The following is a 14,549-nucleotide window of genomic DNA, read 5'->3' as shown; positions in this document are numbered from 1 at the left end:
TGAGCGTACCGTATTTTATTTTATTTCCTCAGTGGCAGTGCAGTGGCAGTGTCAGTGGGTGAATGTGTGTGCGTGTGAACGGGGTAATGCTATGCACATTATAAAGTGCTTTGGTTCCATATAAAATGCACCATTTACACCAATTTTGCTGGGAGAGAGAGATAGAGAGAGAGAGAGAGAGAGAGAGAGGGGGGGGGGACAGAGAGGGAGGTACCACGGCATACTGTAGTGTGTGGGTCACCAGAGGACTGTGAAGCCGTCAGCAGAAAATGTATCCCGCTCGGTTCGCTCACTTCGCTGCAGATCGTTAAAACAAATCCGCATTCCAACACATCATTAATCCATTAAGACCTGGAATGTCTGTCTGTGTCGCCTTATAGCTTTTAAACCACTCGAACCATGATTTTTGAAGTTTAGCTGTTGAAAAATAGCAGATCGACAAGCTCATAGCGCGGAACCGAGTGCCGCGCTATGAGCTTGTAGATCTGATATTTTTGAAGAATCGTGAAAATGTGGCGCAAATCTTTGCACATAATATTCTTTCACAGTGAACGTTTCAACATATTTTGGGATGGAGGTCGGCGGCCGAAAACAGTTATTGACATGAAAAGGTTGGAGCACCACTGATATAGGTCAGGGGCTCTCAACCCGTGGGTCGCGACCCCTCGAGGGGGGTCGCCTATTTTCATTTTTTTATTTTTTTTTCAACTGAGTGGCTGGAAAATGGAAATGAAGAAGTTACATAGTACACATAGTGCAGGCATAAACTTATTAAGGTTTATTTTTGCTGTCAGTTTTTTATTGGGGGTGCGGGGTGGGGGTCGCGACTCGCGAGACATGACCTAAAAATGCATTTCCAGGGGTCCCCAGCCAAAAACGTTGAGAAACCCTGATTTACGAAGACATTTTTTTTAATCTGGTCTCAGGTCTTAATGGATTAATTAATAGCACATCCGCATTCCAGCACATCGCAGCGTGCCACTGCAGAGTCAACCCCTTCCTCCTCTCTCCTCTCTCCTCACAGACCCCACTTCAGTGGCGTGCACAGACATTTAGAGGGGCACGTGCTCAAGTGAAAAAAGGGCACCTTGTGCAGTGCGTGGAACCGGCCGGTTGCCTTAATAGTGTGAGATTCATAGATTTTGGGGTATAAATAATATATTGGAAGCTTTTTTTCATCAAGAATTGATCAATGTCACCATGGTCCACATACTATACACTGTACAGAAAAAATAAGACATTTTATAAGACGAAAAATAAAACAAATAGTGTTGTCTCCTGACTTTCTTTTCTTCTTTCTAATGATTTGATCGTCCCAAAATATTGTGTTCATTGTCATGATTCGTCACGATCCGAATTGGCTTTGTCCGCGGCGTAACCGTCTTTAAATAAATTATATTAAAAGTGCCGATGGGAGAATGCATGGGGCTTCCACTTCCTGGGCCACTCGCTTTTCTGAAAGGGGGCGGGGACTGCGGCGCTCTATACTAACAATATAGTTACAAGTAAAAGCCCGGAATTCAAAAAGGTATAATTGGCTTCAAAATGTACTACTAGTAACCACAGTTTTCACATACAGTACATGTAAAGTGGAGTAAAAGTACAATGTTTGGATCCGAGATGTAGTGGAAGTAAAAAGTATTGGAATTGGAGTATCACGAATATGTAACCAAAACATGGAAACGTAAGTCTTAAACCTGCAGCCTGTGAATTAAAAAGGGCTGTGATGCTCCAGTGTCTTCCATCCTATTCAATAGTATTCCTCAGTCCTGCCTCTGAGACACTCACACGGGAGCGCAGCATAACGGCGTGCCATACAGTCCTCCATTCCTTGTCAATGGAAGCCAGCGACATTGAAGATGCAAAGATGCATCCCAACGTTTGTAGCATACTGCAAAAGCTACGACAGCTACAAATACACTGGGTATAGCGTTGCATCTTTGCATCTTGTGCATCTTCCCCGTGCGGACGCATGCAGCATTAGTCCTGTGACTGTACGAGGGTCTGTCTGTGTCTGTCTGTCCGCAAACCAGCTGGTCCTATCGACGCGGCCAAAACCCTTGGTTGGACATTGTCATTATAGGCTAGTTTGTTCACTTCACAGCACATTCTATACTTTGTGAAATGCTTAACCTTTGCTTTCTTTTTAAATGGAGGTCGTATAGCGGCTGGGATTGTCTCTGTGCCGACTGGCGTAATAATGGGCTAGACTCTTTCAGAGTCAGGCAGCACATTTTCTTGTGAGAAACATTATTGTTGAATCAATTGAATCAAATTTCTACTTTAGTTTAGTCATAGTCTTTGGAATGAAACTTCATTGAGATTTAGTCATATTTTAGTTACCTGGAATGTTTTAGTCAAGTGTTTTAGTCTAGTTTTAGTTGACTAAATGTCAGGAGATTTTAGTCGACTGAATCTGCAGTTCGTTTAGTCAACTAAAATGTATTTTGGCGGGCCTTGATGCCATCGTAATGGCGGATTTTACACTTGGTTACATGCTGAAAATACCCGATCTACAAGCGCACAACGCGTCGCAGCTGACATCACTCTTGCTGACAGTGTATAGCTACGCGTCGCGTGCTGAGTTTGCACTTTGCATAAAGTATAATCCAACTAAGGTCACTCTACTTACTGTATTCTAAAGAGCACTGTATATGATTGATTGATTATTTAATTTTTATGATGTGTGTGTGTGCGACTGTGCGTGCATGCTTGTGCGTGTGCGAGTGTGTGTGTGTGTGTGTGTGTGTGTGTGTGTGTGCGTGTGCACGTGCGTGTGCACGTGCGCGCGTGTGTGTGTGTGTGTGTGTGTGTGTGTGTGTTGCTTGTTTGCGTGTGCACACGCATGCTTGTCTAGCAGAGGCTGTGTTGACATTCACCAGTCAGACTACTGTAATATTTATGCACAAGTGTAACAGCAAACAGTAAAGACGTCAGCTCAACATAATTACCTTTGCTAGATGATGGACTGCATGCATCTCGTTACCATTAATTGGATGACAGACAGTGCAGCATTTCAGCCGTTCCTTTGATATCTTCTGGGCTTTGAGCAGCTGGTGGGCGGTGCCATCAAAGTGCCGCCTCAAAGAGATTGGCTGGTTTTCCAGACGTGTAGTAGATGTATCTATAATGCCATTGGTTAGTGCCTATCACTGCCGGGTGATGGTTAAAAAATGCTGGACCATGACGTGACATTCTAGCTAGCTGCTTCAACTGGTTGTGTCCCTGCCTGGGTCCCCCGCCTTTGTCTTACTTATTACTTGACAAGTATATCCTATACTTGACAAAGTCTGTAAGGTCGAAACGTCGTATTCTTTACCTGCCTGTCGCTAAATAAAGTCGTCCTAAAACAGAAGGTCACAATCGGCTCCTTTTGTTGTCGTCGTCATCCCCGTCCCTGTCCATTTTCTGCTTCCCAGTCGCTGAAGTATGGCTCTTCCTTTTTTGTCTGATCTCACCTTCAAAGAGGAACAGAAATAGGGGTATCCAGTGAGAAATGGATTCGGCACAAACTTTAACCCATCAGAGCCGGAAAAGCATCTCTGCCATTTTAGATTTTAGTCATAATTTGTCACTTCGTGTCACCTCATGAGAAATCTCGAAGATTTGTGCAAATCTTTGAATATATATATATATATATATATATATATATATATATATATATATTATATACTGTATATACATACCTATATATATATATATAATTTTTTTAATGCAAACATTTTAACTCAAATCTTTGCTTCTGGGGGACCCTGGAACAAATCACAGAATTTTGATATGGGGGTCTGCGGGCAAATACATTTTTGGGAATCCTTGACATCCTTGACCACTGATATGAAAACATGTTTATTTTTAAACTGGCTCAGAGAGTGAGCTGTCTGACTGATCATAGCATGAATCAGACTGTGTGTGTGTGTGTGTGTGTGTGTGTGTGTGTGTGTGTGTTGTGTGTGTGTGTGTGTGTGTGTGTGTGTGCGTGTGCGTGTGCGTGTGCGTGTGTGTACAACTCAGTCAAAAGAAACCGTCTGTTTACCTGCAGTGTTTTGTGCCAGATTTTGCGAGATAAATAACAAGCGACCAGGTCTCTGAAAACAAGTCCCAAAAGAAGCGACTATAGGCTGCAAGAGCACTATGAATAGGTATGCATCGGCCATTTGAAAATAGCCGATCTACAAGATCACAATGCGTTGCATCACTTTCATTTTACATGAAAATCTTTGAAATAATACATTATTTTATAAAACCGTGTCACATATTTTCATAAATTTCATAGATAGTTGGATTCATGCTAATGCGTATTTTCAGATAGTTCATGTTTCAAACCCTCAATGTTTAGTCAACTTGGCCGTTAACTTATCTTGACTTGACTCTGTAGTCTGCAGCTCTTTGTTCCTCTACACCAACTCTCAGAAAATAGCCGATGCACAAGCTCACAGCGCCTCGCAGCTTGTCAGCAATGCCTCGACCCTTGGTCCCCATCCCACAGCCCCCTGTAGTAACTTTGAGAACCGCCTAGGTAGGGGTCCGGGACCCTCTGTTGGTGTCCTGACTCCTGACAACTGACACAAAACATCTGAACCATTATGAGGACCAACTCCATATTGGTTAAGACTTTTAAATTGTGCATGAAAAGTTGAAGTCAGACTTAGAGAGACAGTATAGGCTACGCTTAGCCTGATTATCAGACTTTGAAGCTTCCTGAAGCCAGGGCTTAAAGTTCTCAGTCCTAGGGCCGGATTTCAGTCCTGAGGATTTCATAGGGGTCATTTAATGAGATCAGTGCAGATTTGATTTTTTTTTGCTTTAAGCCCTGCCTGAAGCCCACTCAGAGAGTGGGCTGGATCCAGGCAAGGCTATGCTGGTAGATATTTACTTAAAGGTAGGGTAAGGGATATCTTTTAGGCTAAAACAAAGATTATTTTTTTTGTTAAAAGGTTTTAAAGCACTATATTCTTTGATGAAAATAAAATACATTTCCAGGTATACGGCGACAACATTTCAGACGATCAGGAGAGAGTACCCATTTATCAACATCTCTATCCTGATTGGATAGTATTGGTATCCCGTCTGTTTAATAAGAAGCTGGAGAGACATGGAGAACTCCTGTTACTGAACACACTATAGCAATGAGTACTACCAGGATATTGAGCTATTTAACACATATTTTGACCGAAGAAAATTTCTGTTTAACGGAGGATTTGCCATTTTGTAATGCTCAGCACTGTGACCTTCAAATGAACATTAAGCAATAAGCATGCAGCAGAATTAAATCGGATATTAAATATTTAATGTTCAGGGGGGAAGTTAAACAGTGATCTCTTCAATAGCCACATTTTCTAGCTATAATCATTTTATGCGAGTGCTGGCTGGTTCATGGAATCACAGGAAGATGTACTTTGGCCCTCAACCGTTCAATGCTTTCTAAGCCGACAGTAGTATTTTTTTGGAATCGATTCTTTGACATCCAGGGAGCTAGTGTAAAGATTTAACGCATTGAGACCCGACGCGGAGTCTACAAAAAAATGTCTTGAAAAACGTGTTCTTACAGTATGTCAGTTGTTCCCAAAATGGTACGTGTTCCAGACAACAGGGACCCCCGGAAGCAAAGATTGGACTTAAGAATGTTCGCTTAAAAATGTATATTATAGATACATACACAAATCAAAGATTTGCAAACATTTTCACGATTTCTCCCAAATAGCAGACCTACAATACAATAGCACGGCACTAAGTGACACGGCACTCGGTGTCGCGCTACGAGCTTGTAGATCTGCTATTTTTGAATAAATATTGAAAATGGGGCGCAAATCTTTGAATATGATTTCCCAGCAAACGTTTTTAACTCAAATATTTGCTTCTGGGTCCCTTGAACAACATCGTTTTTAGAGGGCGTTCGGTGGCCAAATACCTATAATTCTGGAGGTCCTTGACATGAAATAGTTTGAGCACCACTGACATAGGTATATAGTCATAGGTTTTTCAGAAAACTGTCATGATTTAGAAGACATTTTGTCGAATCTGGTCTAGGGTCTAAATTGGTTAAACACTGGATTGAGGTGCTCCACTTTCCGGGTATTGGTAAGGACTCGGTCGGCAGCTTTCTGAATCTGATCTATTTATTTTAGGGAGACTTGCCAAGACTACCGTTACAGTTGAAAGGTTTTTCTAAATCCTCTTTGGACATAAAGTGCTTTAATCCTTGATGTGTTATAAAGTCTGGGTCCATGAGCACACCAAGGTCCCACTAGTTGAAACACATTTTGGGTGTAAAAGCATACTCTGGCCATAATATACATATTACATGTACATATTAATTACATTGCCAGTCATTAATTGTGTATTTGTTTTGATCATATCTGCCCAGTGCAACTACAAGGCGACACAATGAAATCGTTAATCGCAAATTATTTGTGTGACAATTCATTGTTGAGTAAAATGTCATAAGTCTCTGCATCAGTGTTGTTTTCGTCGACTAAAACTAAGACAAAAAGGTTCGTCGACTACCTGTTTTCACTGGTGAAAACTAAATGGAAACTAAATTAAGCTTTGACGGCTAAAACTAAATATATTGACAATTTCGTCAACAAATAAAAAGTAGACTATGGGACTAGTGGACAAGAGATCCAGTATAAATAAAAGACAAGTCATTTTACTCTTGGCGTCATGCTGAAAATAGCAGATCAACAAGCTCACAACGCGTCGCGACGAGCTTGTAGATCTGCTATTTTCAGCAAGTGTAAAATCAGTCATTACGACGGCATCAATTAAGGCCCGCCAAAATACATTTTAGTCGACTAAATGAACTGTAGATTTAGTCGACTAAAATCTTATGGAATTTAGTCGACTAAAACTAGACATTCCGAAAATATGACTTAAACTAAATGAAGTTTCAGTCCAAAGACTATGACTAAACTTAAATAGAAAATTGCTGCCAGTTATTTGGCTCCCTTTCTACAATCATTTGAGTTAAATTAACACTTAGGAATCGGGGGCCAAAAAGGGTAAATAGATAGAAATAGATAGATATGTAATCATTCTCCGTCGTGGAGAATGATTACTTTCAAGTTTGCTCATTGGCAACAGTGTGTAGAGCTGGCGTTCGCCGTTTGAACATTAGTGGTGATAAATCTGAGCTTGTCATCGGCGTCTGAAACACAGCCAAAGTTGTGCTGAAACCTCAGCGACGTCACCGTATTAAAATCAGCAACGTGTGTGTGACGGCCGGGTGGCGAGTTTTCAGAAATTAACCCATTTTGGGCGGTATACGATAATGGTTAAAGTGTTTAAAAATCCAAAATGACACCAAACGCTTTCCCAGTGAATGGGTTAAGGTCCCTGCACACAGAGTGCGTTTTTACGTTTCTGTTTTCCGAAAAAACGCATCCAGTGTGCAACCACCTTTTAGGGTACGACCTGTCCTCCTTTCCTTCCACTTCAGGAATAATCTGTGGCTCTCTCGAAGGACGCTCTGACACTAGAACGAACCGTCACAAAGTCCCTCTTGTGTATAATCTGAACATCTGTAATTACCCTCTGCCGGGCGGAGAGAGACCCACTTATTGCTTCAGATAACTTTTTATCGCAAACCTGCAATTTCAAAGCGTCCAAATATATGGAGTACCCTCTCTGGAACCTTGCCTTTCCGGTGCCATTCATTTATCAACACTATGTGTGTGTGTGTGTGTGTGTGTGTGTGTGTGTGTGTGTGTGTGTGTGTGTGCGCGTGCGTTCGTTCGTGCGTGCGTGCGTGCGTGTGTGCGTGCGTGTGTGTGTGTGTGTGTGTGTGAGTGTGCGTGCATGCGTGTACCTTCCGGTCGTCAGAGCCTCCCCGGGGAGGCTTGACGGATTTTTCTCATCCACTGAGGCGCCACGACAACTAACACAAAATGAATTATTGGCAGCCGTGGTCACAACAAGCCAAGGATGGCGTGCGTGCATCGATTGGTGAACTGTTCGGACGGCAACGCTGACGGGCAGCGGCATGCCTGCACAATCTGTGCACACGTAATGCGTTGAGACCTGAGACCAGATTCTGCACAAATGTCTTCTGAAAAACCTCTACTGTTTCTACGTCCCCCCCCCCCCCAGAAGCAAAGATTTGAGCTAACAAGTAACGTTTGCTGTGAAAGAATAATATTTTCAATGATTTGCACACGGCTTTGATCACTGTGATGAGCGGAGCAGCAGTGCAGCCAGTGAGAGATATTATGCATGTATAGGATTGGGGGTCTGCGTTAATAGAGCGCGTTGGAATGACCCGTTGACCGTGGGTGTATGTGACCAGACCTTGAATGAACCATGGGACCGCTTCCTGCCTTAACCTCTGTGCCTGAAGTACTGCGATGCTGCGTGCGTGCGTGCGTGGTGGAAGAACTATACTGACATTCGTTTTAACTTAGGTAAGTTTCAATGCCGCAATGTAAAAATACTCTTTCGGTGTTAAAATGTCCTCAAGTAAGAGTACAAAAGTATTGGGGTATTAGGGATGTTAATAGTTAATCGTTAATCGATTAATCACCATTAAGAAATTAGTCGGTTAAACTTAATTAGTTAATTACTAATCAAATGAATCGAAATGTCTCTGCTTTTGCATGTGATGTGACAGACAAGACAGTTCCCTTTTCATTTGATTCTGTTTCTCGTACAAAGATGACATTGCCTGGCCCTGTATAGCAAATGGTCAAATAACTATTTAATTAAGGAATAGAATGTGCCTTTTGTACTCATTCTGTATATCAGCAAAGTGTAGATTTTTATGTTAGAAATTGAGGGAAATTAAGATTCTCCAAAAAAGGTTTTATTTACGCTGCATATCAACTAACCGGTTAATCAATCGATAAGCTTATCAAAACGTATCAATTAACTATTACTGCATTAATTGATAATTCCCTTCCCTAATTGGCATCGAAATGTAGCCTACAGAATCGAGTACACAAGATTAGAAGTATTAGTATTAGAAGTACTTTGTTTTCAAATACGACGCTTTGTGAACCTAACGTGACATATGAACCTTCCGGCAATATTTTCAAAAGTTGCGTCTGTTTCAGTCCTCGTCAGAGGATTATTGAGGCTAGTACCGACAGTAAAAAGTACTCATTATTCAGAAATATGAGTACAATGAGTACATGTACCGTTCTACAGTACTTAGTTGCTTTACACCAGTGGTTCCCAACGTGGGGTCCGCCACTACCTTAGACCTATAGACCGTACCTGAGGTACCTGATACCTGACTTAAGGCCCCTGAGGCCCAAACGTTGTATTGTTTTCTGCTCTGTGGTCAATACATTTACTTGGGAGCTTTTAAAACGGTGTGCGGTTCTCCTCTTTCCTTTCTTAGTTATTCTTGTGGATGCTGCAACCCGTTGGAATCTGTGGATGTGCGTGCACCTCTTGACCAACACACGAGATAACTCACAAGCTCGGTGGCTGCGTGATTTCAATGGTTGTGTGTCTTCCGTTTTGCATAGCCCTCTACTCTTACCATATTGCAGTTTTGTTAAAAACGACTGCACGGTTAAGCCAGAACTGCAAAAGGTGACTTAATTTGCTGTAAAAAAAAGTGGCAGGAAGGTCAGACATGTAAGAGGAGGGTGCAAGCCAGGCCACTCAGCGATTGAAAAAACAAACAACACCGCTTTTTCAATCTATTCTGAGCACCGTGGTTAGTATATTTTCTGCGAATCGGAGGCGGTTGATTGATTTCTGGGGGCAGTCTGGTAAATAATGAGTTATATAGTAATCTAGATGATTGGTGACAGCTGCATGAATCACGGGAAGCATATGGGAACACAAAAGGCTGCATGAAACCAACAGGAGGGAGAATGTGATGAATACAAGAACACCTACGTTGCAAGGAGCATATTCCAAACCTGCACGCACGCACGCAGTGATGTGACTAGGTTTTTAACTTCATCCTATGCCCTTTTTGAACAACCTAGAGTACAACATGTATTTGTTTTCGTTGCGAACTGTTGAACCTCTGTTCAATCTGTGCCCTCTCTCTCTCTCTCTCTCTCTCTCTCTCTCGCTCTCTCTCTCTCATATCTATCTCCTCTATCTCCCAGCCCTCTGATTTCATGGTTCAGATCAAAACACAGTGTTCATTTCTCTCTCTATCTCTCACTCTCTCCCAGGGCAAGATGAATCCAATGACCCAGTTATATTACAAAAAGGTGAGACACGCCCACACGCACACACACGGACACACACGAACACACACACACCCGTGCGCATGCACACACACGCTCCATTGTGTCAACATGTTGATTTGTATTGTACGACTGCGTGGCATCATGTTAGCAGTAATTATCGTTGTCGTTGGTGCTGCTTGTGTCTGTGTGATACAATCTGGCCATGTAGGCATTCAGCAGAGCCTGTTATATCCACCACATAGATAGAGCTCTATCGATCCATTCCAGAGGGGCGTTCTATTAGCAGCACAGCACTGTGAAACACACAGTACACGTAACAGAGGTGGTGGGAAAAGTACTCACTTTACCTTAAGTAAAAGTATCAATACTGCAATATAGAAATGTCCTCTGTTACAAGGAACATTCTGGAATTCAAAATATACTATTTATGTGACATGAATTGTGAAATTGACATATTGGTTGTTCAGTTTGATCCACCAGTTTTGGGGATATGGCTTATAGAGTAATGTCTTGCAGAAAAGAGCGAGTTGAGAAAACAGGCTTGAAAGCACTTCTGTGGACTCTAACATTACACCTATGTTTAAGCATTCAGCTCTGACATTTATTTCAGACATGCTCTAGTATGTGAAGAGTCTGCCTGTGCTATTAACTAATTTTTAATATATATATATATATATATATATATATATATATATATATATATATATATATATATATATATATATATATATTTTTTTTTACTGAACAGTTGGTCTTGCCGCCTCTGTATCAAAAGGAGTTACATTAGAAACATTATCCGTTTTTTTAGACATTATGTAGAATGGGACCGGGTTGATGCTTGTTCTGTTGTGCTGACGTTGTTGTTGTGTGTTGTATTGTGGCAGGTGAGCTACTCACCGTACCGGGATCGAATCCCTCTCCAGATCGTCCGGGCCGAGGTGGAACTCTCTGCCGAGGAGAGAGCCTATCTCACTGCTGTGGAGAAAGGTACGCACGCACGCACACACGCGCGCGCATGCACGCACTCACGCGCTTGCTCAGGGGATACATTTTATCTTGATCATCAGATCACAATTTTGTGTCAGATCCTGTGTCTAGCTGAGACCTTTATTTAGAAGAACAGGGAGACAATTATTATTATTATTATTATTATCTGATAAGTTATATTGTATTATCATACTGTACTCTACCATACAGATCGGATAAGTTATATTACAATATAACATACTAAGTTATACTGTATTATCATACTACAGATTGGACAAAATCACATTCGATTCATTCAAAAAGTGTGATTCAGAAAGTTGTTTCTTCCCCACTTCTCTCGCTAGCCGTGTTAATAACTCGTGATCTAAATCATCCCGCCTAATTATAAAAAAAGGTTATGTGTTTGACGGGCCCCCGCTGTCCAACCTGTGTTGTACAGCGGGTGCATGCAGTGCAGGTGGTTTCGGAGTTAAAAGGTCCTATAAAATAATTGTGAAACAATTACAGCAATTTGTTGATTTTGAAATGTACTTTTACTCTTGAATACATTTAAAAGCAAGTACTTTTTTTATTCTTACTCAAGTTTGAGTGAGCTACTTCTACTTGTAGTGGAGTAAAGGTCGTATTTGTACTCGTACTCAAGCACTGGGGTCGAGTACTCTGCCCACCTCTGTCTGTACGGCTGCAGGCGCTGTCTGCAGTGCTGAACACATTCTCTGTCCGTGGTGCTGAATTCACACACACACACACACACACTACACAACAACGTGGCCAGGGTGCCGCCCCGCGTCAGAAACGGTTGAGAAATTACAGGGTTGCCATGTGGGGGTTCCCGGGGGTCCCACGGGGGTCCCTGGAGCATCCAGACCTCCAGGGGGGCGCCCTAGGTGGCCGGGGCCGGTTCCGGCAAGCCGCCCTGCATCCGAAATGGTTGAGAAATGACAGAGTTACCGTGTGGGGGTCCCCAGGTGGGCCCTCTACTGTACTGTAGTACTGTACTGGCACTGTACTGTAGTACAGTAACGCCCCAAATCATCATATATACAGTTAATATATGTCTGTGTGTGTTAGGCTGCGCAACAGTGACACTTGGCAGACCTGGGCAGACCCAAACGCAGAACACAACAAAGCCAAAGTCCAAGGGTGTTTATTGAAAAACAAAGGAGGAAAAAGGAACTTGTATATCTGCTATATTCGGTGTGGTCGAGCAGGCTGAGGCTGGTGACAGGCAAAAAAATCAAGGTTACAAAAATACTAACACTAAGGATTCACAAGGAAATATACTAGAGAGGTGGACTAGAAGTGTTACCACGCACTGGGGTTGTGAAACGATCTGGCGTCGGCGCGGAGAGAAGACCAAACATTTATAGACTGGACTGGAGGATGATTAGCTAATGCCAGGCAGGTGAGGGAGATTAGAGAACTGGAACCAGGTGTGCCAAGCTGGGAGCAGGAGCCAAGCCTACGCCCAAAGCGCACGCCCACTCGCAAAGACACACACACACACACACACACACACACACACACACACACACACACACACACACACACACACACACACACACACACACACACACACATAGACAAACACAGACACTGACAGAGACTGTGACACTCTCCCTCTCTCTCTCCTAGGCGACTATGCGGGCGTCAAGCAGGCGCTGTGCGAGGCGGAGGTGTACTACAACATGGACGTGAACTGCCTGGACCCGCTGGGCCGCTCGGCGCTGCTCATCGCCATCGAGAACGAGAACCTGGAGGTGATGGAGCTGCTGCTGAACCACGGCGTGCACACGGCCGACGCCCTGCTCTACGCCATCCGCAAGGAGGTGGTGGGAGCCGTGGAGCTGCTGCTGTCACACCGCAGGCCCAGCGGAGAGAAGCAGGTGAGGTGGGTGGAGGGGTGGGGGAGTGGGTGGGTGGAGGGGTGGAGGGGTGGGTGGGTGGAGGAGTGGGTGGGTGGAGAGGTGGAGGGGTGGAGGAGTGGGTGGGTGGAGAGGTGGAGGGGTGGAGGAGTGGGTGGGTGGAGAGGTGGAGGGGTGGGTGGGTGGGTGGGTGGAGGGGTGGAGGGATGCGTGGGTGGGTAGGTGGTTGTTATGGTTGTTGCCAGTGGAGAGAAGCAGGCAGTGTTGATTTGGACAGGAAATGTAGTTTTTCTCAGAGGACACACGTCCAATGGTGATCCCATTGGACGTGTGTTTGACTGTACCCTGTACTGATTACGTCTGTTTGACTGTACCCTGTACTGATTACAGTTCTGCCAATAAAGTTAGTTAGTTACTGCGAGAGTGAGGTCTAGCAACTCGGGATTCCTGGATCGCTGCCCTCCACAATTTCCTATCCAACACCAGGTTCTTGAACTCTGCAGTGTTGTCAGCCAAGCTGTCGCGCCAAGTTCTGGGTGCCTGACGCAGTGCCCTGCCAGCCTCATCCTTCTCTCTCTGACTTTGTCCGTGACCCGTGGTAAGTCCCCATAGAGGTCCACATTTCTGATGCGGTCCGTCCATGTGACACCTAGTGCCATTCGTAGCATTCTTGTGTAGACTCCATCCAGGGCTCAATACATTTTAAAATAGTTCAACTAGCCGATCTACATCGACACATTGTGAGCTTGTAGATCGACTATTTGAACTATTTTTAAAATGTTTTTCAAAATTGTACAAAGAAAAAAGAAAAAAGGCAAATAATTGTAGGGCTAAGGGGTGGCGCAAGATATAGACCCTGGTCTTTAGAATAAGACTTTCCATGTTGAGCAGACGCTGTAGGACCACCCAGAACAGCCAGACGCTGTACTGTAGGACCACCCAGAACAGGCCAGACACTGTACTGTAGGACCACCCAGAGCAGCCAGACGCTGTACTGTAGGACCACCCAGAGCAGCCAGACGCTGTACTGTAGGACCACCCAGAGCAGCCAGACGCTGTACTGTAGGACCACCCAGAGCAGCCAGACGCTGTACTGTAGGACCACCCAGAACAGGCCAGACGCTGTACTGTAGGACCACCCAGAGCAGCCAGACACTGTACTGTAGGACCACCCAGAACAGGCCAGACACTGTACTGTAGGACCACCCAGAACAGGCCAGACACTGTACTGTAGGACCACCCAGAGCAGCCAGACGCTGTACTGTAGGACCACCCAGAGCAGCCAGACGCTGTACTGTAGGACCACCCAGAACAGGCCAGACGCTGTACTGTAGGACCACCAGAACAGGCCAGACGCTGTACTGTAGGACCACCCAGAACAGGCCAGACGCTGTACTGTAGGACCACCCAGAACAGACCAGACGCTGTACTGTAGGACCACCAGAACAGGCCAGACGCTGTACTGTAGGACCACCCAGAACAGGCCAGACGCTGTACTGTAGGACCACCCAGAACAGGCCAGACGCTGTACTGTAGGACCACCAGA

The 14,549-nt window shown here is 44.1% G+C and overlaps 1 protein-coding gene across 1 annotated transcript in view; it reads left to right on the top strand.

Annotated features, from left to right (window-relative positions):
- Positions 1-10,139: 10,139 nt before the first annotated feature.
- Positions 10,140-14,549, top strand: part of trpc5a (transient receptor potential cation channel, subfamily C, member 5a) — a gene marked incomplete at both ends in the record, with an annotated part of 46,454 nt that continues 42,044 nt past the window's right edge. The window contains 3 exons of the mRNA XM_080792251.1: positions 10,140-10,172; positions 11,036-11,138; positions 12,774-13,024. Coding sequence (XP_080648377.1) covers positions 10,140-10,172; positions 11,036-11,138; positions 12,774-13,024 — 387 coding nt within the window. The remainder of the gene's footprint in view (positions 10,173-11,035; positions 11,139-12,773; positions 13,025-14,549) is intronic.

Source organism: Protomyctophum bolini (genome assembly GCF_963924005.1).
Source record: "Protomyctophum bolini genome assembly, chromosome: 20".
Taxonomy (NCBI): domain Eukaryota; kingdom Metazoa; phylum Chordata; class Actinopteri; order Myctophiformes; family Myctophidae; genus Protomyctophum; species Protomyctophum bolini.
This window is presented reverse-complemented; position numbering and strand designations above follow the sequence as displayed.